Raw genomic sequence first — 25,002 nt, forward strand, 5'->3', positions numbered from 1 at the left:
TCCAGTGTAGGTTCACCCACGCAAGCGGACTGAAACGAAGACTGTTTTACATCCAGAGTGTCTCACGTCCATGGGCAGAACAGGTAACAGCATCATACGTTTCTTGTACTGACTATAGCTGAGTAACATGAATTTCAAAAAAAACAGATCTGGGGAGCTCCTTATTATAGCGCAACCCCAACAAGAAACACACCATGGCTCTATCTTTGCCTTGTCCCCTAACACCAAGGTTAACTTCCGTGGTCCACGCTCATGGAACAGAACGGTTAAACAAAAACTATGCAGTTCCTGCTATTTGAAATGAGGGTTTCGGGGCTCACCTACTAGCAAATATCCTACTGAGTGAGTGTGCAACAGCATATTCGGAGATGATATTCTGTAAAAATTAATAGCAAGCAGCAAACCACGCACTCCTTCAGCTTTAGGAGTTTTCGGCCACTGCGTAGCTGAGAACTTATACAGACGGCAAGCGCCAACTCCACGTTGGCGCTTGCAGTCTGTACAAGCAAGATGAAGCTTGCATTATCGCGGCACTCAGTAAAGCCGCGTGCCGGCAACCCCTGAGCTACACAGATTGACAGTATCTAGAGCTCTTTCCAATTCGTGTAACGCTGCAAATACTTTGGGAGTCCCCGCAAAAGAAAGAACTCGGCGTTCAACCGGATCAAGCCCTTTTAAACCATCGGGGGCGGTACCACTCGCCAGCTGCCGTAAACAAGCGCCAAATGCTTCCGCGTGGATCTGCATGTGGCTGAGTTCCTTCAGAGCCTTCGAGGCAAATGTGCTTTGCCGCTGGCTCCCCGCCACGCTCACCTCACCCTCTGGAGTGCAATTCTGTGCTTCGGTGAGTTTTGAATTGTGTGATCGAGGAGCACTTGAAGGGGAGCACGAATGCAGCGATACAGGAAGCCCCTGAGTGCAAAATCGAACAGCCTCAGAAGACCCCATACAGCAGCGGCATGCCTTTGCTTACACTTCAGGACTCTCAAAATAATCCCAACGAAGCACAAATTTCTATGAAGTACAACTTGTTGTTTTGCTAATTAGCCAAACCTTCTGGCCGTCAGTTGGAGGCTCAGTGGAATCTGCTGAGCGTGCGCCTTGCGTAATGCGTTGCTCAAGTCCCGATAACTGGAAGCGAAGCTGCGATCAATGTTCCCAACGCACGCCCAAAATAAGCACCATAGCTGTGCTGCTAGTACTAGCTAGTCCAAGGTACGCACACAGACCTATCTACACACTACTTACCTCTGACATGGATTGAGCTAGCAGGTGCCAGTTCCTTTCAGCAAGAAGCACCATTCGATCTACTGCCCAAAGCTTCTTCGTTTGTTCTGCGAATTGCCCCGCATCAGTTCCTACACTGGTGATGCCATTTACTCTCGTGCTAAGAACTTTTAGAGGGCCCGACAGCGCAGACTCAAGGTCTGAAGCTACGTCGCTCTGAAGACAAAAAGGTACCCACGTTGCAGATGCTGCCGAACAGGGCACACAAGCCATTCAGAAACAGTTCCTCGCATACACATCTAATGCGGGGTGATGAAAATACACGCATTATGATCCTATGCAGCCAACGGCGCTATATCCGTTGACAATGACCTCAAGATGCCACTTTGCGGGTGATTCGTACCTTCAGCTCTGTAAACTTCTCGCGGAGTTCCTGGAGGTAAACCTTAGTGTTCTTCTGCATTTCAGACGCTGCCGCGGCTATGGTCTGAATGTCACTTTGTATGTCCTCTACGGAGTGTTCCAATGCACTTAAGCGCCTTTCGACAGAATGCTTCCACGAATCGTCCCCACCAGCTACATTCGCCATGTGCTCTGCGCGTGACTCATCAGACTGCTCATATCTGTACCCATTTGGGAGAGGGAACGATGTAAACAAAGGTTGTCCATTGAGAGCTTCGCTGCAAGGGTCGCAGAGCACATAAAACGGCTTCTCAGCACGACGTTCGCGCGCGTGGCAGCTACACTGTCGCCAAACTCCGGAAGCGAATGCGCTCACACTGCCCAGATGCCGCTGCATGTCTAGACAAAGTTGGTGACGTCAATTGCGGGCTATGCCCCGGCTTACTTGCTACGAGGCCACCGACCGCTGGTCTTTGACTTCCTGTTAGGGCGGGTGACCCTCCCTGTAGTACCTCTACGAACCTGGTTATCAATGGACCGTTCTGCTTTTCGGTAGCTCCCTTCCGCATCACTAAGATCTTCCCTGTTAATTAACCTGTCTGGAACGTTCTTTTGCATATTCGTGTCTTTTTCTCCATGGTCTACACCACGGTGCCGGGAGTGCTCACGGCGTCCCACAACATTTCCAAAGCCAGTGCCACCACCATCTTTAGGTATGTAGCCGCCTGTGTGCTTTTGGGGAGCCACCTTCCTTTTGCTCTCAGCTGAAGCACTGCCGCTTGGAAAACCCTTAGGAGCCTTCAATATTGGCGCTTGCTGCTCACCAGCGGCTTCCCCCGGATCCACACCTGCATGCATTCTACCTCGCCCTGTGCGGTAAGTCGCTTGTTCTTCAGAAACAAAGCCATCATGCTGCTGCTCGCTGCCACTCCATGCTAGCTCGCCATCGCCACCCTCACCTCCCGCCACTTCTTCATCAGTAGCACTGCAACAAAAAAGTCGCACGTTGTTCACATCAGGTGAAGCCGAAAGCCGTCCGAATGACCAATACAGGAACTCACGTGTCAGTGGCAACCATGGTGAGGCGCGTCTAAAAAAAGAAAATGCCACATTGGGAAATTTCCGAAACGCCTGCTGCAGAAAGTTACAAAGCTCATTTTACCAGAGGGCTTCAGATTTCTGACTATCTTGCTGACTCCCCGCCAAGTCGACAGCTTCAACATCCTCCTCATAATTTGGTGCCAGAGCACCTTGCTAAAGATTTGGAACACATGCAAGGCAAGACAAAGCAGACCCCAAAGAAAACGGACTCCTTGGCCTTCTATGCTGCTTCTTTAACTACCGAGCACGAGAAGAACTGAACGCCTGAGCACTGAAATCAAGGAACACAGTGCTTCCGAAGTGTTTCCTTGAACGCAAGAAATAGACTCACTGTTGCGCTCTCCTCTGTATCCGTCAGGTCGAGTTCCACGTGTGTGCCATCAAGAGCAGCCCTGACCAAAGCGCCAAGCTCTAGCCCACGGGACTTGTCGTTCAGTCCTGCGATGTGCTTTGTGACGAAATCCTGAAGTTAAAGAACCACAATAATAACACGTGACGCAAGCGGCCCCTGCCTGCTGGCTGAACACTTCGTTTCACGCAGTCTGCGTATAAGTCATGTAAGGTGAATAGCCCTCTAACATTGGTCGAAGACGTTGTACCTGTGCTGGTTCAATAAGGCCCTGCGGTGTGAATGCTGTGACGGGCTTCAAAACCGGTTTAAAATACCAGAAACTGCCGTGCTGTGCGAGCAGGCACAGCATCATGCCGCATTCCTCTCCGTCACTGCTTCTTGGTTTCAGCGGGAGCACTCCTAGGCACACCCACTCATAGAAGTCGGACGAGCTCGGAGGAATCTGGCCACAAGGAAGGTGTGGAAATTCCGTGTCCTCCTCTAGCCCAGCGCGAGGGACTAGGGCGCTCAGCTGCAAGGCCAGCCACAATACAGCTAGCAGCGGGACATAAGTATGAGCGCAAAGCTCCATTCTTATGTCTGTAACCTCCACTGTGGCGGCCTCAAATGTTTCCTACAACAAATACTCTTCAGCGTCAACCTCTGCCTCTTTGCCACTAATTCAAGCGCAACCACGGCCAAGTTCGCGGTCACAAAGTGACATGAATGTATTCGCTGTCCCAAGTGAGTCTCCTCGTCTGCAGTACTAACCTGGACAGTGCCATCCGCTAGTTGAGCAACAGTGCCGCCGGTATATATCGCCAGAGTACACACGATGAAGCTACACCGCTGCGGTATGTACCGTAGGTCCACAAGTAGTTCCTGCTCCTGTTGCAGAAGCCGGACGCTTTTACCAGCCAAAGTGGGGTTTTTGTAAAAAACACAATCCACGTAAGTTCCATCGTGTTCGAAGAGGAAGGCGTGGATGTCTGCATCATGAATCGTCCACAGTACAAGAAAATTTCCCGTCCCGGGGCTGCTAAAGCGCCATCCAATTGTCATAGGACGTAGGAGGCCCGCCGTGTTCACAGCTCCTCATTTAAGTCTCGAGTGTGGCAACTAATTTTAAGGCTACATTGAACGTTGCATGTCCCCAATGGGCCAGGAAGGCAAGCCGGATGGTGCACTGACCAACATCTAAAGTCTTGCTCGAATCCGGGAGCTGTAACTGCACACTGACAAAACGCAAAGGCGTGTCTTCATTGTAGTCCTCTCTATTTGCTGGTTGCAGGGAGCTTATGCCCAACCCGTAGACGAATTCGGTGGCTTCGCCGAGCTTCCGCATTGTCAGCTCGAAGCAACCCGAACTGCCAAAAGGCCTGAACGGTCCTGGATCCTCGATCAGTGTTAAATTCTGTGCCGGAGAGAACCAGAGTGACACTGCGAAAGTGCCAGCTGTTGCACCCAAACTCCAATACAATGAAGGGTTGAACAAGTGGCCGGCGCCGACTCGTCGTAGTCAATCCTAGACGTGTTTCCAATTCCCCACCAAAATACCGACGGAAATTAGGCCAGCACAGTTATGCGATTAAAGAAAAGGAAAAGCATTGCTACCCCCAAGGTCATCGTCTGGCAGACAGCAGCAGGATATGGCTTCCGTTATATATGGGACGAGCATATATCGGTTAGCCCTGACAATGCACAAGGGAATGCTTCCAGGCCTTGCTGCGTCAAAAGGAAACGATGAAAATCTGGCCCTAGGACTCCTCTTCAGAGCACGCCACAGATTGACGATTAGCAGATCCGAAAGCTTACATGAGTGAATCAAACACCGAGTGAGCCACTGGTGTAGGCACTCCAGTCTGCGCTGCGCCCAATGAGAAAAGTCGCAAACTATAACGATGCGATAAATTGAGACACACCTAAATAGTATTGCTCGCGTTGTTACGAAGTTGTTTCACGCTACGGCGAACAAGAGACACGCAGCAATCATGCAATTTTGCGTAGGAGCTCTGCAGTGAGCTGCGGCCTCGTCTCGCTCCAACATGGTTTCCCTTTTTGCTACATAGGTACCTTTGAACCCAATAGAGTTAAAGAAGCCCAAATAGACCCTTTAAAAGCGAACGATTCAAGTCTGCTCTTAGTGTGGCCATTCCATAGCCTTTGGTGTCCCTCTGTATGCGTATGTGTCTGCACGTTCCAGCGGTAACACGGTGAGCCCCAATCCCTAGCCTTCCAGCAAAGCACGCTGTTCCAAGGTCTGCGGCAAAAGTGTGGTTTCTCCAACTAAAAACTGTCTAATAGTGCTTCATGTGCAGAGTAATAAATGTTGCAACCTGAAGGGGCTGAGATTAATAAATGTTGCAACTTAGAGGGTTGTACTACGATGAGTCGCACTACGAGCGCTAAGAGTGAACCCAGCGTGGCAGGCTGCGTAAGGGGAAATCCTAATGATTCATCCCGATAACTGGTGGGTACTTACTTGCCTTATCTGGACCTTCAAATATAGAGCAGTGCTGCTTAAATGATAACAAGTCTGAGCTTGTACTTCAGATACAGTAGGTAATTCAGCAAACATGGACTTGCAGTCACAGTGCGAGCCACTGAAAATCTGGGCTTCTCGGGGTTATTTCTAAAGAATTACAGAGTTTCCTGATCTTGAATTGTGAATGGAACAGACTGCGCGCCGTGCCGTACGATGGAACTGGAATATTCCTCCGATCACTATGACTAACCGGCCTACTTGTAGCGAAGTTGTGAATGGGTGCTAGATAGCATCACTTATCTACATAGATTTCTCATCATTGTTTTCCTGCACTTATCCTTAGCCACTACACGCTCATCTGTAAAGGGGCAATGTTGGTGCAGGTGGCCTTCAAGATCAGCTCTTGATCTTGGGACTGTAGTTTACTAGTTGAATGGTACAAGGCATTTGTCTTTAATTGAAACTGCAGCACTCACTTAAATTTCCGCCAGCAGACTCCTAAAATTGCTCACAGGTTTGTAGCTCCATCTCTCAAGGGACCTACTTCAGTTTCAATCGCTTCAGCAACAATTGCTATTTAAAAGTCAGGAAACGCTGAGTTGACCTTTGCTAAATATGGTGACAAAAGCATTTCTAGCTTTCAATGTAGATTCTTCCCCCTTTTAGCCTCTTGCTTCAGAGGTGTGCCTTGTAGAATTTGCTGCATACTTAGGAAGAGCAGAGGAATGCAGCCGTGTTAATCGTCTGTGACACCTATTTCACCAGCAGGCTTGCCCAGGTGAGTTCCGCTCCCGTGCTCTTTGCGGCTGCTGTTTTGCCTTTTGTATTCTTTTGACTGGTAGAACACAAAATCAACTATCGAATAGCTTCGGAGTTTATCGAAGTAAAAGTGCCAGACCATCCAATGACCAGCCAGCCAGTCTAATCTAGGATCTTCTGGTACAGCCCTTACGAAGAAGTCCCCCACTAGATGTTTAGTATTACAAAATATATACAGTAACGTCACCACGCGGTCAGAATGCAGGTTCATCCCACTAGCAACGGTAAAATGACAACTTTTTGTAGGCGGCATATTTGCATTGTTAGCGGCTGAAATATAATCGGGCTATTGAAACTGTGCGACGGACCCTTGCCCAGAACTGTTTCACAGTCATACCCAAGTATCTCAAGGACAAGCACAGCTCTCGTTCCCATGCTGCGCAGTAAACCCCGATTCCCATCCGGCGAGTCCGTAAACAGTTATCGTCCACCACAGTGGTATAACTTCCAGTCCATCACTAAAGAGAGCCTCATGCGGTTCCTCCGCCTTGTCCTCTACCTCCGCTTGCTTGCTGACAGCGGTTGACTTGAGTAGCTCCACAACAAGTGAGCTATGCTCTCCTTTTTTAACATACGCCTGTGGCAGTGCTGTAGCCTGTATCCCCATTGCATCCCCTTGATCTTGCGTCAGGAGCGTTTGTTTCCAGCAGGAAAAGACTTCAATGGTATTCGGCTTTAGGCTGGCGGGACACAAGCAGCCCTCCACATTGTCGCTGGCGGCTAGGAGGTTCGTCTTGTGCAGCTCGTGGTTTTGCCGTTTTAATGCTGTTTTTTCTTGCCCCTATCATGAGACCTGTTAGTGCATTCGATTCCCTAACAGTACGCTTGCATTGAAAAGGGTGGAGTTGCACAGCTTCTATCCTAGTGTTCGTCACGTCCGCCATCTTTCAGGTTTTGCCTAACCTACGAACCGTGAAGTCCCCTGAAGAATCACCTTCCGGCAAATGAGCACTTGCACTTGCGTTCGACACATCATGCCGCTCGTGTTGCCGGTCAAATCGCAAAGCTTTTTGTCACCTTTGTTTGACCTGGGTGCAGTTGGGCCTCGTGGGTCGCCAGCTAAACGTGTAGAGCTCTAATTTTCTCCGTTGTTTCCTCCACTATTTTTCTGCTCCGTCCAGTGGCCATTTTGCTGGTGCGGACTTTGTTACTGCTTCTTTCCACTCTTCGAAGCTGACGGTGTCGTCTTTTATTACAACCACACAACAGTACCCGACGAGCTCCACAATGGCAAGCATCGCTTTTACTGTTGCAGCGGTCCTCTCAAAGTTAGCGAAATGTTTGCTACTGTCTCTTTGCCCCAGGTTAGCAGCAATCTGTCTAAAATGGCCGTGCAGCTAGGGCTAAAGAAACGTAGCGATATGTCGCTCTCTTTTCCTACTCTATTTCCGCACCTGAATTTTTAGGTTGATCCAACGCCTGAAAGCACCCCACGGTAAACCTTTTCCCGTATCGTTTCTTTGAGCAGTTGCATTGAACTAGGCCTACCTGCGTAAACACCGTCGGTGTTGCACTAACGAGTGCTCTCGTGCGGCCCCCCACTTCATGTGGCAGCGGTTGTAGTGCTACTGAAAAACTGCCACTTGAGTGGAGCAAGAAGATTCACAGCGGCTCATTTTCGCCGTAACCTGGCAGCCTTTCTGGCTTTATGCGTTTGTGGACTGTCTTCTGGGTGTTGTCTCCTCAACTCACACATTTGCAGGGCGTCTTTGGTGCCTTATTGAGCTTGAATTTGGGGTCTCGGAGCTTCCTGCTTTCCTGTTTGGCTTGGTTGGCGAACTTGGGCATTCAGAAGCATGTCTGGTTGAATGTACCTATTACGCACCTGTCCCTCACGTGCATGGATAGTGTGCCCCGGAAAGTTAAGTGCCATGGGTTCACAAACCTTCTACTGCGCACGTGTTTTGTTCTAATGAGATGCTAGAGAATTCTTTCCTGGGGCAGCCTGCAGATTGTAAAGAGCTAAACCTGGCCTGGCACTAACATTTCCCTCACTCACGTTCTCGCTGTATAGGTCCATATTGAATACTACTTATCAAAGGCGAGTACCGCTAGACACTAAAAAAGAAGCAAACAACGGTATCGCTAGTCCGTCTTTTGAGGGATGCGTGGTATCCTTCTGATGTTTGTCATTCGCAGCTTGTTCGTACGTCGCATCAAAGCTTCAGCGCCTCACGCCAGCTCTCAACTCTGAGCCGAGCTTCAGGGCGCACTGAGCGAAACTTGCGTGTTAATCACTTCTACTTATTACGGCAATTCGCATCTTCCGAACTAAATGGTCCCAATCGGTATTTCGAGCCTCCACTGTAATGCTGCGTAGATCGTGAAGAATAGAGCCCCCGGCTGGTTCTCGCTTCGGCACTTGTCTTTCTCGCAAAATCACACCTATCGGAGCCACTCTGCTTTTTTTGCTGTTTAACGGAGACAAGAATCCCACAATTGTCAACGCGTGCTTGTGAGTTAGAGAAAAGCATCTGCAGCACACTAATATCCGGTGCGCGTCGTCCCGGTGCACGTATGCTCGTCAGAATGGCGACAATGATGGGCTCCTCGCCATTGTCTAAAGCCCGCTAAGTGTTCCCCCCCAACCAGGCGACCGGTTGCGTACCAAGTCATGCTGCATTTGAGCAGTGCGCACATCGGCGCGTTTGTATACGTAGATGATGAAGCGCGAGGCCTGCAACACGGGCGCTTCCTGGATGACTCGCGTTATGCCAAGTAGGTGCAATGGCATGGCAGTGGTGAGGAACAGTCAGTTGACGCCCAAATTCGGCCAGGCAATTGCCTCCTCCCGGCACCCAACAGCATGCTGGATTCTTCTGTACTTCAACTCTGCACTAATTAGCACACTATGATATGCGTGTGGTGAGAGAGAGCGAGCGCATCGCGTTCAGGCCTTTGAGGTGTCTACTGCCGAGGTTGGCAACAGAGGCCCATTGGGGACGGCAGGCTGCTTACCCCCGCCAGAAATTTAGAAAGTACCCGCTGTTGTCAGACACTTGCTGGAGAGCGTGCACACAACACTGTAATGCATGGAGAGTGCTGAAGCAGTTTTCTTTCTTCTCTCGTATATAGCAAGGTGCGGCAGACACTGCCTCCTTGCCTTAGCTCAGAAGGCGAGCCCGCCCGAAAAACTGGCGAACCACAGAACAAAATATGCGAAACGAAAAGGGAAATGCGCTAGAAAAAAAGCGGTATGTTGCCTGCATGGCGTTAAGTGCAAGGCAACTTTTCTCAGTAGTACGTCAACAGGAAAGCTGCTCGAGCAGGAACGGCGTGACACGGGAAGGTGAAGCTGTTATTTCCTGCTAACTCACTCATTTGGTACAAATTTATTCGTCAGTATAAAATTAGCACGCTTCTTGACAGGGATCGAATTCCTGACTGTTTAATTAAGCAGCAAACGGAGAGATTAAGCGCGGTGAAGCATTCGCCTTACCCATAGACAGCTCACCACTGCTCCCTGAGGACACAAGCTGAATTCTATTATCCTTGTGTATCAAGTTACTTACGGTACTGCCTTCAGATAATCACTGGCTGTAGCGCGCTTAAGATAAGCAATATGCACAGTTGCTACTCGAAGAATGTTACGTACTGCCTGTAGGAAGGGAAGAATAGTGTGATTTAGAAGCTTGCTTATTGGAGGCATGCTCTACAATTTCCTGATTCTTAGTGAAGAGATTTTTGTTGATCTCCCCAGCTAAGGGCGTAAATCGCAGCACTCAATAACGTTCCATGGTTTGTGGCCACAAGTACTCAGTGGCTCCGTAAACCATCCTACACGATCCAATAATGCTGGCAAGCTGATTATTTTATTTCCACAACACATCAATTTCTGCTGTTTATATTCACCTGACTGCGCCACCAATGCCAGAAGAAACGCATTCTTTTCCCGTCCTTGCACCAGTGGAAACGTTTTGTGGTGCATAAGTAGTAAGTATCAAGCAGAAATATATTCATTTACAGTTTAGGTGTCGGTTTTTAAACGGGACGTAGGCAGAAAGAGTCTCAAGTGGATGCGTCAAGGATTCATTTAGTACGGTAGTAGTCGAAATTAACGAAGCTTCGGGAGGGGATTCCTACTATAATCATGAAGGGCGGGACTGCGAAGAGCCAAGGGCCCGAATACTGACGACACTGTGTAATTCTTCATCAAAAGCTAAGCTTCTCGAAAATACGGTGGTTATGAACTATAACGAGTGGTGGCTGTGCACCACGCAATTGACATTTCCGTAAAGGGAGGAGACACCACAATGCTAGCGAAAGCCCAAGAGGACGGAAGGGGTGATAAAAAGCAGTCAAAAACACAAAAAAACGAAAAGAAGTGCAAAATTGGAATTTCGAGCTCCGAGCTCCGGTCCTCCTCCGGCAGCAGTCCAGTATCGCACTCCAAGACACCCTACCCCAGATAGAGCAGCAGAGCTTCCTACACAACATGTATGCAAAAGAAGGCAATGAATCGAGTTATCACGTAGATAGTTCCTGTAAGAAAACTCCATCTTACGAAGGCAGTATGTATTCGTAACTTCCTACGCCTTTCATAATGAAAGGTATTGTGCAAAGCCCACAGAAATCTAAACTTCTACGCTGGTTGAGCTTACTCTCACGCGGTTTTTGTAATGATAACAGGGAGTCCGTAGTTCCTTCCCTAAGCAGCCTGGGGTAGTACAGGGGAACTCTTACACAATAGGCTTGCATACGTACTGAGTGCACCCAGTTCAGGACAAATGTGCAATTAGTGACACCCTCCAGCAATTCGGTAATCCTGTGTGGAAAATCAGAACGGTAGAGTTTTTAAATGTCTGCATGGTCCTCGTTTCTCCGGGTATTTTGTCGCTGCACTCTTCAGAAGGATTGTTAAGCGCGGTGAGTTGCTTGGGGCTGGCTGCCATCTGTCTGCGATGGTCATGCTACGGCTGTCTGTTTAGTGACTGCAGCTCCACTGAAAAGCCTTTTTCTACTGAAAAGGAGGCCCAACTAAGTTGACCTTTCGTCTCACCATACGGTTAGCCGCTGACTGCATGTGATCGCAGCCGCTGTCGCTGTTGACCTGAAAATACCACGCCCAGTGTGTTGTTGCTACCGTGTTATATTTCTGACGGTTTGAGAGCATTGTGTGTGCTATGAAAGTGCCACGCTTCGGTTTCGTGGGCTGGTATACGGGCGGCCTGGCGTGGTAGACGGCTGGGGTGTCGCTCCACCGGTATTTCCACCTCTCGTGGGTACGTTTGGGTACTTGTGCTGCTGCATGAGATCGTACTATTACAAATTTTTGACAATTGGCGCCGCACGTTGAACTGTTATTTTTTGCTCAGCGCCACAAATGAAATCCCAGGGCGAAGCAGGGGAGGAGCCCCAGCGCACCGATTCCCCAGCTCAGCAGACAGGCGCAGAAACTCAGGAGGAGGCCTTTGATGAGCCAGATGACGAGTTAGAAGAGTTCGATGAGATAGGTGAGTTTTATGACCATACAGAATTGCCCGAGGGTCGTGAACGCAAGGAGAATGGACTTCGAAGTCAAATATTTTTCGCTGAGATGTTGAGTTGTTGGGTGGCAGGGGTTTCCAGTAGTAGCCTACTGTACTAAGAAAACGATGTCCATGCAGATGAAGGACACGACAGAGTCTACATCCGAGAGCTCCGGTGAAACTGTGGGCAGATAGCTCCATAACGAGTTCGCCATTAAAGCTGCAGTAGATTTGTGGGAAATGTTTCAAGAGGGGGAAAGCACAGGAGGCTTTTGGCTCTGCATATGCGCACCTGCAGGTGGTGAAGTGCCGGTGGACGCGGAGCTAAAGCAGTGGAGCGAAGACTGGGATGCAGCAGGTGATTACATTTTGCACGGAGTCTTTCATTCGGCGAACTGAGTGTTTCAACCACCTGGTCAACGCCTTTCTTCATCACATTGTAGGCAGTGTTGCCGAGCAAGAGCTGTGCGACAAACTGTTCTATCCAAAGGGAGAAACTATTATTATGTGGTGCGCAGGCTGGGATGATGAAGACCCAGATGATGAATTCCTTGAGCACCTACAGCGTGAATTGGAAGCTTTCAAAACAGCCTATGCTAGCAGGACTGCGCAGACTCGCAAAGCTGCTTGACGGTGTCGCAGGCTTGTCTGGGTCGCCCGTCAGTCCTTGTGCACAGTTGGATAGGCAGGCCTACCTGTGTTAGTCATGTGAGGACACAGAGCCCAACACCTGTAGATTTCACCTGGCCTTGCCTTCCATGACCGTGAGACCCGTAGAGGTTTTCTTGGAGAGCATGCCATTCCTTCCGAGCGCTTAGATGATACTGGACACCCACCAGTATACTGGCGCTGGACACTGCGTAACAGCACCGGCATTGCGCTTCGCAGTAGTTTTGGGACGGGCCGTCATGTTAGCATTCATGACGGCGAGAGCACCAGGACCATGTACGCCTTAAGAATAGCATGATGTGCGGGCCTTCAACGCTCTTCTGCGGAGACAGCCTGCCGTCTTTTTCAAACTTATAAAGGGGCAAATTTGTGCTGAATAGTGATGGCTCGCATAGGAGTGGTGGTAGTCTTTGCATCGCTTCACAACTGTTCTATTCCGTAGCGAGTTGAGCGAAAGCTTGTGGAGCATAGTGCTCAGCTCAAGCTGGGCTCAGGTGTTGAAGTTAGCGCTAGCCTACGGTAGCAGCCCAGTTCGTGTTTTGGTGGTACAGCCTCATGAGGCAGTGGGGTGTCCATACCCGTACTGTACTGCCCTTCTGGTCTGGGAGCCGCTACTTTTGTTAAGCTGAAGAGGGTGAGCGTAGTGTTCACCCGCTTTTGTTCAGTCAGAACAGGAGGCCTGAGAAGAACTCAGACGCCTATGGAGTTCATCGACAAAATGAAAGACCCAAGGTGAACATGTGAACTCAGCTTACATTACGCACAATGCAAATTTTTTTAGGCGGCGCTTGCATACAAGAAACGAATTTGGTGGGATAGGTTGCAGTTGACGTTCCCTGTCACTTCATTACTCGGGCCTCCGGTTGCTGCATGCACTGCAAGCCCCATTGTTACGATTTATATAATAAGGATCCACAGTGGGATGACGGGCTATTACAGCTCCAAACTGATGAAAAGAACAAAGAAACTTCACATCAGCACGTCTTTGCAGTCTTATTCTGCTGCTTCCGCCGGTGTAGAAGGCTGCGAAAAGCGAAGTAGAAGGTGGTCACATCTTCCCCGACATAGGGGAGGAGACTAGCTCGTCTCCTTGCTTTCTGCTTGGTGTGCTTTTTATATTACTCGAGGCCGTCGGTCTCTGGGACCTCCAGATTTGTAGGCCCTGGATCACCAGCGGTAGCAGTGGCTCTTCGAGGGTGAACGCCAACCCCACAGGGCAGAGACTAGGCATCGGCTCAGGGACAAAGGCTCTACCCAAATTGCTAGCTTGTATACAATACTGGCTGCTCACTACAGTAGCATCACTTGCGACAGCATATGGCGTTGCAGCAGTGGCCGAGGCAACAGCAGCGACGACGGCAAGACCGAGCAAGCGCTGCGCGGGTGGAAAGTACAGCAACCAGCAAAGAACTTGAACGTGCGCATACGTCTCTATATAGATATGGAGGCCTTCTTTGAGCGCGAGTCCGGAAAGAAGGGGTCGGCTCCCGCCGAATCCACCCAACTCCCGCCTCCAGGGAGCCAGCTACAGCATTCCCAGGAGGACGACGAGGTGGATCCGCTCGATGCATTCATGAATGGTGTGAACGAAACGCTGCTTCGCGAAAATGCCGAGATAGAAGAAAGACAACGTCGAGAAGCAGCTGGCGAGGCGGAGAGGACGGACAAAGAGCGTTTCTTTGATGACGATGACATCGCTGCTGAATCAGTAGAACACCTCAACGCCCAGAGAGCCATCTCAGTGTGTTGTGGGAGGGCTGGTAGATGAGTGTTAAGACAAAGGCATGAGTTCGCACGTGCTTGAACCGAGGAAGGACTGAGTCGGCGGAGTTCGGGGGGTTGAGCACACTGTCTTTCCTGCAGGTCTGCATTTTTTGTTCTGGTGCAGCTAAAAGAAGCCGCTAGAGGGAAGAGAAAAGCACCGACACAAAGCAGCAGCGCGGCGACTGATGATGAGGATGAACCGAGGGGACGGTCTCTCCCTGTAGTAAACCACGATGAGTATGCGCTCACAGTGCCTTAGCCTATGTGCATCATTTAGATGGTCGTGCTTCTGCCACTGAAGTACTGCCCATGTACATAAATGTATTTCTCCAGATTATTTGCTCCAGTTTAGCTGGTGTGGACTCTTTTTCCGTGTGCAGGATTGCTTATCCCAAATACACGGTGGACATATACCAAGAGCACGCTGATGTGACAGCTCTCACTCTAGAGGCTGTTGCAGAGGTCCGCGATTCCTTGCAGCTTCATACTACAGGCAAACAAGCGCCTCGTCCAATTGCTTCATTCCTTCACCTTAAGGGCTCCCTCCCGAAGGTAGGGAACACACAAAATATGCAGTAGTACTAGCAGCGGCAAAGCAAAGGAAGCTCGTATTGAGGGGCCTTTTGAAGGCGATTGCTGTGGCTTTGCATGCTCCGATTCAGCTGCATGGGAAGTGATGGCTTTTGTTCTGGCTTGGTTGCGCATTCAGTTCACTGCTGCAGGGCCAGCTTGGCTTGTGAACATCAGAACTGTAAAGAACTGCTGCGTGTTTTGCTTAAAATATGGTTGCGTCGAATAGTGTTTGCAGCTGTGAGTGTGTCGACCTGCAGAATATTTTGAACGAGTTCACACTTCATTGCACCGCGTTTTGCGGTTGCTCGGCGTTCTGTTTTTAGGGCCTATGGTCTGCTCTGCAGCGACGCGACTACCGACTGCCCACGGCGGTTCAGGCTGCGGCCATTCCAGTGCTTTTGAAAGGACGTGACTGCCTGGCTGTAGCTCAGACGGGAAGCGGGAAGACGGCCGCATACCTCATTCCCGCGTTGACTCGCGTCGTCAGCCTTAAGGACAAGGACCAGTGGCTTACTCGCCACGCAACCAGCGATAATGCGCCTCCATCAACAGCAAAGGAACAAAGAAGTGGGCCTTCAGTCATTATCGTATGCCCCACCAGGTGCGTTGTTAATCATGTACTTTTTGTGCCTTGAGCGCTTCACGTTTAGAAGGCCTTTTGTGTTTTGGAATCCAGTATGTTAGTAGCTGTGCAGCATTGAGTACTTTTCCTACAAAGCGCTGATAGCATACCTAGTGGTTCATTGGTGCTTAAGCGCTGTTTCTCCACCTGAAAGAACGCCGGAGAGCTCTTCGGTGGCCGCTTTTGCTGAGCCAGTAACAAGATAAGATTTGCCACCTTATGTGTTTATTTGTTTGTTTACTCCCCAGGGAGCTGGCCGTGCAGGTGGATGGGGAGATCCACAGCTTCACGCGAGGAGGGGCCGACGTGCCTGTGAGTCGTCTGTTGGTCGCTGGCGGGTTTGATAAGACCGAGCAGTTCCGCGCCTTGCGTCGTGGTCCCGACGTTGTAGTTTGCAATCCTGGACGTATGATAGACTTATGTAGCCTGAAGGGCCTCGCTGGCATTTTTGAGAAAGTTGTTATGGCGGTAGTGGATGAAGCAGATAAGATGGTGCAAATGGGCTTTGAAAACCAACTAAAAGAAGTCCTCTCATCGTTGCGGCCAGACAGGGTCACGTGCATGTTCAGCGCCACCATGCCACGCAAGTGCGAGGCCCTTGCAAAGTAAGTGTTTTGGGCAGTAGTAGCAGCGCGATACATCCTATGCGCGTGCTTCGACAGCTGACGACTTGAACATGGTGGGGCTCTCGCCGTCGCTGAATAACGTAGTGGCCTCACAGTCGCCTGCTCACAAGAGCCGTGAACTTTAGTCCGTGCCAATTTTCCGTTTGCAGTAAGTTTCTTCGCAATCCAATCCGAATAACCGTCGGCGAAGCAGGGCAGGTGAGCTGGTAGCCACGGCAATACGCTGTAGAACACAGCCTGTGTGTATGCACAAGATTTTAACTGTAAACTTGAGTAGAAGCTTTGAGGGATACGCAGTCAAGCGAACTGGCGCCAGATTTTACTTTTTTCCCCAATGCTTCGTGACAATGTTCACCTTCCATTTCGCAGGCGGCGCACACTGTCCAACAGAGAGTGCAGATTTTGGACGGTGAACAAGCCAAGTTTGACTGGCTGTCCAAAAACCTGCTCGGGCTGCTCACACTGTCGCAGCAACCTGAAAAGCAGCAGCAACAATACAGCTTACGGCCACCACCGACAACAGTTGCAGCAGCGGCGAAGGCAGGTGGCATCGTCTTCTGCAACTCGCAGCAGAGAGTCGAAGATCTAGCATTCCTTCTTGAGGGTGCTATTGAGCAGCAAATAGTGACTGAAGGGCGATGTGGGTCGGGCACCGCAGCAGCAGGAGCTGCACCAGGAGCTGCACCAGTTGCAGGAGCTTCGGGGGGTTCTGGGGACGCTGCATCCCGAGCAGCCGCTGCACGTCTCCTATGCGGCGAAAGCTCGCAAGACTTGCGAAGGAATGCTAATCAGACCTTCAAGTGTACGTTCAAGCCTTCGGGTTGCAGAAATCGAGGCGTCTTTCATTTCTCGTTCTCTGTACCCGGGCCTGCAGTGAGGGCATTCTGCTATGCTTTGTGTGACAGCTCTTCAAGTGCACTCGTCTGAAGCGTCTGCTTGTAATTATGGGCGTTTTCGCTCTGCATAGGAGCTTTTAGGGTGTTTTCTTCCCTTGTCAGTCTCCTAGTGACAATGCGTTTGCTGCATTGTTCGCAAATTTTTCGTGAATGCCGCTCTGCAGCGGGCAAACTGCTCTGTCTCGCCACAACTCGCATGGATGGTCGGCGCAGTGTGGTTCTGCACTGACGTGTTTATTTGGCATATTTTCGCTTGTTTGACATCTGTAGACTTTTTTCCAATATACACAAATGAGACAAGATTTGATATGTCATGCGTGTTGGCCTACAACGAGTGTGAGCGGGCTTCCATTGTACATGATCTACTTAATGTGCATCAATCTATTCTACTGTGCTCGGAGTCTTTCTTGATACTGTTGTTGCCGTTTTTGTTACTTAGATGTGGCGATTCTGCACGGCGGAATGCAGCAAGGGGAGCGTCTCGCCGTCATGCGTCGCATGCAGCATCACTTCCTAGGAGATTCAGGCCCTGCCAGGACCCCATTAGTGCTAGTTGCTACAGATGTTGCTGCGAGGGGACTCGATTTTCCGCCAGCTCTTTCACTTGTGGTGTGCTACGATGCGCCAAATGATCCGGAGGTGTATGTACACCGCATTGGCCGTGCGGGAAGAGCTGGTCGGTCGGGTCTCGCATGCTCATTATTCACAAAACAAGAAAAACGCCAAGCCGCCTTTGTTGTGGAGAAGATGGAGGTCTGTGTGCCAGCTGCCCTTCTTGTTACAGTTTTGCTGTCCTTGTCGATCCCACCAGATGTGTTTGGTTGTGGGAATTTTGTGGCTGAACACGGCAACCAGCTCGGAGGTCTACTCTTTTTTCCACGTAGTACTTTGTTTCATTCATCGTTCTATGGCTTTCTCAGACTTGCGGCCAAAGTGTCCCACGGTCCTTAGTGGAGTTTGCCATGCAATTCCGTAAGTTTGGGCACCGGAAGCGATAAACTCCAAGTCCTCAACGTCTTTTAACGTACTTCTTAGCGGCATGGTAGCGCTTTTTCTAATGCGCAAAAGCCTTCTGGATTGGCCCAGCTTCAAAGCAGAGTGTTGCATTGTTGTTCGCTCTGTCGATTTCCACGGTGCCAGTTTGATGGTAGTTATTATCTCTGTGCGTGGTGCTGTGAAGAAATGTACGGCGAAACTCAGCAGAATTCAAGTTTGGCATAAAACTTTCTGTTTCTGCAGCACCTTTTAGAGAGGCACGGTTGTCTGGACTTCGGGTGGTTTGGCAAGGGGGCAAAGTGGGCCGAGAGCTAAGGCAGCAGCAGAATACGTCATTCGGAGGTCTTGGGTATGCTTATTCAAGTATCTGGCTTGTTCCGTTCACTTAACTACCGTTCTTTGTGGCTTTTTCTTGGGATTCCACGGAGTGATGGCAGTTAGCACTGGATGTCATGAGTTCCCATTGCTTTCTCCTGTTTTTTTTTGGTCGCAGATTTGACACGGGGTGCCAGGTAGAACCAATTGACAAATCATTGGCATCTAATGCGCCATCTATAGCAGAGGCAGCGGCAGCAGCTGCTGCGGCGGCAGCGGCGGCAGCGGCGGTTGCTCGGGCTGCGACAGGAGATACGGCACCGGCAGGAGTGGTAGATGACCCGGCCACTAGCGGGAGTGTTTCTCAGCCTACCGGCGCGTCAGCCAGCAAGAGAGGGCGTTGGGATAGTAGGGAACAGGGAAGCGGCTGTAACAGTGGCGCGAGTGATGGTGGGGGGTCGGCTCCTGGTAGTGCAGAGGGGAGGAGGGCAACCCTGAACTTTGCCAAACGTGAACAGAGGCGTCAGCAATGGCTATCAACTCTGGAGGCTCGGCGTGACCTGAGACAGCAAGAGCAACAGAAACGCAATCGGAGCCGACGGGATCGGAGTGCCTCTCCTCGCCGGCGTGCATTTACAGAGAGGCCTGCGCAGACTCCTGTTGGCCAGCGGGAGACGCAGCGGGATGAAGTACAGTGGAGCAGTGCAAGCTGATGCAATATGCTACTTGTCGTACCGGCGCCTTTGTTCAGCCATTTTGTGAAATAGGGATGCTTATCGCGCTTCCCAGTGAGGGAGTCGCCTTAAAAATTGTGGAGGCAAACCTTGGCAATTCATCGTTCTTTTACGTATCTTATTATTCGTTATCGCAGCAGCTTGTCAAGCTACCATACGCAGCTTTCCTGTTCAGGACAAGGAGATGCCGCACCTGGTGCGGGTGGCTTGGCACTATTTGCTGACCTAGTCATGTAGTGCTCTGCTGCCCTAAGCAGCGCGCAAACTTAAGCTTGGGGTTGTCGAAGCTCCATGAGAGTTGCTTAGCTCGATTCTGTGACTTTACCTTGCGTGTCTAGGGTGTCCACACAAGGAAGATGAATCGGTGCGTGGTGCTGCTGCCGCGTTTCATTGCTTAGCGAGTGCGAGCATCTAGATTCCACCGCATTGGGCTTCAGCTTGTTTTGTTGCAACACATTTATAGGACGACTTCTCCAGACAATTCGTTTTTGCTGGAGAGCGGGAAGGTTTACGCGAGCTTTTGTTGGGCCCGTGGCAGAAAGAGCTCCAGCCGGTTCGCTCGTTGCTCATGTATGCTTCTGGGACCTGCCCAAGTGATCAGCTTTTAGGTTGAGTAGAAGAATTGGGCGCGACTAGTGTAAAGCTGTGCAGCTCTGAAGGGCAAGCGCTAGCTTTGGCCCGCACACACTATAATTGAAGCGGCGTGCAGATGAGTCAGCAAAATGTAGTGCATGGTTTGTGCTTCGATGGACTCAGAACTATTTAGCATTAGACTCAGTTAGTGGCATTCAACATGAGGCCAAGAAATGATTTGGTAGCTTTTCAGAGGAATGGACGTACGCGAGAGTTGGGATGGTACGGAGTTGGACTCCCATTTTATAAGTTCATAAGCAAAAGTGAAAATGTAGATGCTCACACTGTGCATTTACGCTCATGAAGATAGAACAGATCTTTCCGGAATAGCGTTCGTGAGATCAGCCCGAGAAGAGCCCAATGCGTGGCACCATCTCCCCGGGTCAGAGATACTCTACTCAGGGAGATATTCCCGGCCAACTTATTTTAGTTCGCTTGGACTAGTGCCCCTTGCCACGACGTGGAGCAGTGCTAGGTCGAATCAATGGCTTTTGCTCTGAGGTGCTCGAACCTCCGCGATTTCTGTGTATATGGTCCGGAGCCGTCTCATTAGACTTCAATTAACCAAGGCAAGGGCCATGTGCCTCGCGCAGTGGGTCTTGCCGTTCAAGAATCGTCATTTGTTCTTCGGCTTGTTGTAGTGTGCTTTGCCTTACACACGCAGGGGAAGGTGCGCATGGTACGATGGAGCCATTGCAGCGACGCGCTTAAGGGTATTCCTATTCCAATAAATGCACTTTTGTAGAGCCTTTGTTGAGCCGACATTCACTCTTAAGGGAAGAAAACAGTGGCAAGTTTTCAGAAGCACTATGTTTCAGAGAAGGTTAAGGTGCTTTGATGCAAATCGCAGTTTTTGCAAAATATGCGATATTTGTTCCCTTGCGTGCAAGATAATACTGTTAAGGAAAGATGAAAAGGACCTTGGAAAAAGAGTGAAATGTGTCCAAAATTTGCTAAAAGGGATGCGATTGAAAGTTTTGCGCCTCTGGGGCGGTTCTGAGTTTGGGGAACCTTAAAAGCTGTTGTTGAAGGGTTTTGTTGCATTTGATAGGAGCCGCGATACACGCATCATATTGGCTCTCATACAAAATCAAACTCATTGCGCGTAGCGAATCGCCCTGAGAGCGGCAAACGAACTGAAGGTGGTACAGTGTCTTGGAAAATTCCAGTTTCAGCATGGAATAGCAGCAGTATCATCTCGCAACGGGCCACAATTTCCTTTAGGGCGCCTTCTTAAATGCAACATTTGAAAAGAATCATACCACGCTGCCTCCAGCACTGCAATCCAGTCAACTGTGGCTTCTGTGACCAGATGAACATTGAGAAGAGCTGTGGCACAACCTGTAAAAGAAGGAAATTTTAGTGCATCAATGCTTTGGCGGCATCTCTAAACAGTATGCCACAGTGCCGATGCATTCTCTAGTAGCAGCTGATGGCTGCCAATAAATGTTTGCTACTGAGCCATACCATGTCCCTAATGGCATCCTTGACGGCTCTCTGTTTGGAGCTTTGTTGTTAATTCGCTCGTACAGCGTCGCCCTGTGCCCCGTAAAAGAGCTTCTGGGACAATTCGATCACTGGGGGTGTTCGGGTGAGTGCCTCAGAGCTGAAAATATCAAGGTCGGTCGCAGTAAGAGGTTTCTGGCATATCATGACTTCAGCGCTCGCTTGAGAACTGGCTTGTCATATGAGGTAAGAAATCTAGAGCAGCATGGATATAATTCCACTCCCGATCCCCAGAATGAACGTCAAAGTGGAGCATCTGCTTTAGGTTCCGTTTAACTCGGGCGGTTTGTCCGTCGCTTTGCGGCGATACACGGAGGAGATGGAGAGCTAGACAATGAACCGGTTGCATATTTGATACCAGATGCTTGACTAACAGCATGCCTCTCTTGGAAATCACCACTTTAGCGAACCCATGGTGGCGAGTGAGGCGGTCAGCAGGGAATTAAATATTGTCAGCTGCTGTCAACGTCTTCTTCATGGGAATAAATTGAGCTTAGACTGTCAATAAGCACAAAAATGGAATCATTAGCGAAGACAGTGAGGCGGACCAGGTATTGTGCCTAGGCTGGCATGACTTCCAGATAACAGAGGGAATTCCCAGCGGCTGAAGGACTTCTCCAGGCTTCTGGGTGAATGATCAGTACGCGCAACACTGAACGCAGAACTCCACGCATGCTGCAATATAGGCACGCGCATCTCGCCAATAATAATGCTTTTTGAGGGATAGGAATGTGTTGCTTTGTTCGGGATGGCCGGCCGTGGCATGTTCGTGGTAATTGTACAGCATGCGAGTAAGGTATTCACGGCAAGGCATGCAGATTCGCCGAATGCCGTGAATACAGATTCACAGGTTAAACAGCTCAAAACGGAAAGTAAGGTGGCGGTTGCGGAACTCAACTCTGGTTGCTTCACCAGCTTGTTGAGCTGCAGCGATGAAAGGCACCGCGAAAATCAGGCACCTTTTATCCGCCGACACTCATGCATGTGAAGAGAGGGCACTCTCAGTCGGTATAGTTGGTAGGAATGTGGGCGTCGCAAGCAGTTGTAGTGTAGGTGCCGTGGATGTTGTTGCTTCCGAAGAGTGAATGTGTCAAACAGATGGAAAGCGAGGCGTTTTGGCCTATGTACCCCTTTCGTAGTAACTGAAGGCAGTGACAAGCTAAGGGGCTGTCAGGTTAGAGGCAGGCGTATATCTGCAATCGCTTTATAGCTTGTCTGGCTCCTCTTAGCGTTCTAGGCAGTTTGTTGGCTCTTGTACGCGAGCTTTGGCGAAGCTATCTCGCCGTGGGGACTTACTGTAGCCTCCGAAGGGTCACAAGGCGTAGACAGGGTAGGTTACCGCATCTGCCGCCTGGCTATGGCTGTGTACACCTCGCGGATGTGATTATGACGTTGTCGAATTCCATTTGAAAATATAACCAACGAGCAGTCCAGCGACATAGAAGCTTCAACACACTACATTGCTGCAAGTACGTGAGGGCATGATGATCCGTGTACTCCGTAGCCCTAGCAGCATGCAATAAATGAGGATAATTACCCGGTGACGAAGGCGAGAACCACTTCGCCGTACGTCGAATACCTCTGCTAAGCCAGTTCATGACCTGAATTACGAAGCCAACTGGCGTGCGATCTTGTTCGAGAACCGCCCCTACATCATAGCGTGATGCGCCGATAAGTCGAATAGCGTCGTGCTACTGAGAACATGTAGGGTCGTAAAGTCGAAGTTTCGCTGTTTGAAGTGCTGCTCAGAGTGTAGTTGAATGCATTCCTGGCACCAGTAGTTTGCGATTGTCATATGGACTCCATAGCGGTACCACTCCAGGTAAGCATTTTGGGAGCATTACGTGATATTCTTTGAGCACCTCCAGTACCTGTGTGGGCACCGTATGCTCTTGTTTGACTGTTCCCGCTCTTCGAACTCTGTGTAGTCGAGGGTGGAGGTTTGCAAAGGAGAATACTTCTCGTTAGCCTTGAATTGTGGGCAGGCCAGAAAAAGGAGTGTGGGACTGGGCGGTACGGGTCTAAATGCGCTGCTTTGCTAACACATACAGTAGTGGCCCATGACGCTCGTCACATACATGAGTGGTAGATAGCTTTTCTACGCGCGGTAAAGCTATAGTATGATCTTCGTTCCCTGTATTTCCCTAGGCAGGTGCTTCAGTAAAGCCATAGTATGATCGTTGTTCCTTGTAGTTCCCTAGGTAGGTGCTTCGTGTTAGCTTAATCGTCGCACGGCGGTTCCCCAATATATTTGTTCTGCGGAAGGCCTTGTAGATTTTAGGGTTGGGACAAAGGAATATAGCCCCATCTGCTGGAGTCATTTGGGGTGTCTTGTGGGCCAGCATGCCATTGTTTGCTCAGCTTGAGCCCACGCGTACTCCTTGCGCTGTTTGTCCTGCTCCTTTGCCACGATCTTTTGTGATTGATCAATCGCACTATTGGCCATTTACGTAGGTTCGTAGTAACACGCTACCTTTTGGTCCGTTAGAAGCTCTAATTCGATTACAAGGTGATAACGTATGGGTCCCATGAGGACATACCTTTCTAGACGGTCACCCCCTGCCAGCCAGTAAGCCCCGCCACCACGCGGACGCTATGTAATTGCTCTACATCGGCGATAGTCAAACGGCAGGCTTTGTGTAGGTGACGTACTCAACTGCGATCGGGCTGCTGAAAGTGCCCAACGCACCCGTTCGTATTCAGTCATTGTGTCACCACAGTGGTGTGGCTTCCAGTCCGTCGCTACCGGTTCACTCATGCTGTTCATCTACCTTGTCCCCCTCTAACTGCTTGCTGACAAAAGTCGAGGTGGCTAACTCCAGCATTGGTGAGCTACGCTCCCCTCTTTTAATATATGCCTCGGACAGCGCTGTAGCGTGTAGGCATATGGCACCGCCTTGCTGTTGCTTCAGGAGCCGTTGTTTCCAGCTTGGAAAGACTTCGGTGGCATTCGGCTCTAGGCCGACTGCACAGAGCAGTCCTCCACCTTCTTGATGGCGGCTCGGAGGTTCGTCTCCTGCAATTCGTGGGCTTTGCTGCTTTCATGCTGCTGTTTCTTGCCCCCTGTCGTGAAACCTATCAGTTTGTGCTTCTTTGGGAAGGATGGAGGGGCAAAATGCCTAGCCTGGTGGCACTCACTTCCGCACGCCTTCCAGCTTTCGCCTGACCTACCAGCCTGCTCCTAATCCCTTGCACTTGGTGTTCATGATATGTCATGCCATTTGTGTTGCCGGCCGGATGGCGGCATATTCTGTCAAACTCGTTTGACCTGGATTCGGTTGACTCTCGTGGGTTTTCCGTCACTGCAGCAGAGCTCTAATTGTTTGCGTCCCCTCCTCAGTATTTTTTGCGTCTTCCAGTAGGTCTTGCACTGCTGCAAACTTAGTGATTGCTTCTGTCCATTCCTTGAATTTGGCGGTGGCCTCTTACTTAAATCCCTACACTGCTCGAGTGGTAGGCAAGCCAAGTGGTACTCCACTCGCTCTGCTGCAGGCATCCCATTCCCTCTTGCAGCGATCTTCACAGAGTCATCCAAGCATTTTCTGCTGTTTCCTTGCCACCTGTTAGTTGCAATATGCTTAATAAAGGCTGCGCAGCTAGTAATGCAAAGTCGTAGGGGAATATCACTTTTTGCACCAAACCCTGTTCTCCGTATGCGCCCTTGTGTTCTTAAAGTAGGCACACTCCATAAGTGCATCACCATCTAAATGCTTTCATTGCTCGCTTCCCCAGTATCACTGGCCCAGGCATACCTTCGTACACTGCGCCTTTCCTGCATTATGAAGGCTTCTCATGGTGCCGCCGCCTTTGTTCGGCAGTGGCAGTGATGCCAGTG

The 25,002-nt window shown here is 50.1% G+C and overlaps 3 protein-coding genes across 3 annotated transcripts; 2 read left to right on the top strand and 1 right to left on the bottom strand.

Moving 5' to 3' along the window:
• Positions 1-534: 534 nt before the first annotated feature.
• On the bottom strand, positions 535-4,406 carry ENH_00018050 (hypothetical protein, conserved; the record flags this gene model as incomplete). Its single annotated transcript, XM_013584347.1, has 10 exons — positions 535-912; positions 1,054-1,143; positions 1,249-1,443; positions 1,631-1,907; positions 2,075-2,614; positions 2,792-2,883; positions 3,062-3,193; positions 3,330-3,593; positions 3,833-4,050; positions 4,253-4,406. The coding sequence occupies 10 exons, from the start codon at positions 4,404-4,406 to the stop codon at positions 535-537; spliced, it is 2,340 nt and encodes a 779-aa protein (XP_013439801.1).
• Positions 4,407-11,688: 7,282 nt separating this feature from the next.
• ENH_00018060 (hypothetical protein, conserved) lies at positions 11,689-12,464 on the top strand (the record flags this gene model as incomplete). Its single annotated transcript, XM_013584348.1, has 3 exons — positions 11,689-11,818; positions 12,132-12,191; positions 12,352-12,464. The coding sequence occupies 3 exons, from the start codon at positions 11,689-11,691 to the stop codon at positions 12,462-12,464; spliced, it is 303 nt and encodes a 100-aa protein (XP_013439802.1).
• Positions 12,465-13,943: 1,479 nt separating this feature from the next.
• ENH_00018070 (ATP-dependent RNA helicase, putative) lies at positions 13,944-19,007 on the top strand (the record flags this gene model as incomplete). Its single annotated transcript, XM_013584349.1, has 11 exons — positions 13,944-14,243; positions 14,391-14,503; positions 14,647-14,818; positions 15,163-15,440; positions 15,710-16,066; positions 16,237-16,285; positions 16,457-16,889; positions 17,423-17,736; positions 17,904-17,955; positions 18,223-18,328; positions 18,473-19,007. The coding sequence occupies 11 exons, from the start codon at positions 13,944-13,946 to the stop codon at positions 19,005-19,007; spliced, it is 2,709 nt and encodes a 902-aa protein (XP_013439803.1).
• Between the last annotated feature and the right edge of the window lie 5,995 nt (positions 19,008-25,002).

Source organism: Eimeria necatrix, genomic scaffold (assembly GCF_000499385.1).
Source record: "Eimeria necatrix Houghton genomic scaffold, Enh_scaff15, whole genome shotgun sequence".
Taxonomy (NCBI): domain Eukaryota; phylum Apicomplexa; class Conoidasida; order Eucoccidiorida; family Eimeriidae; genus Eimeria; species Eimeria necatrix.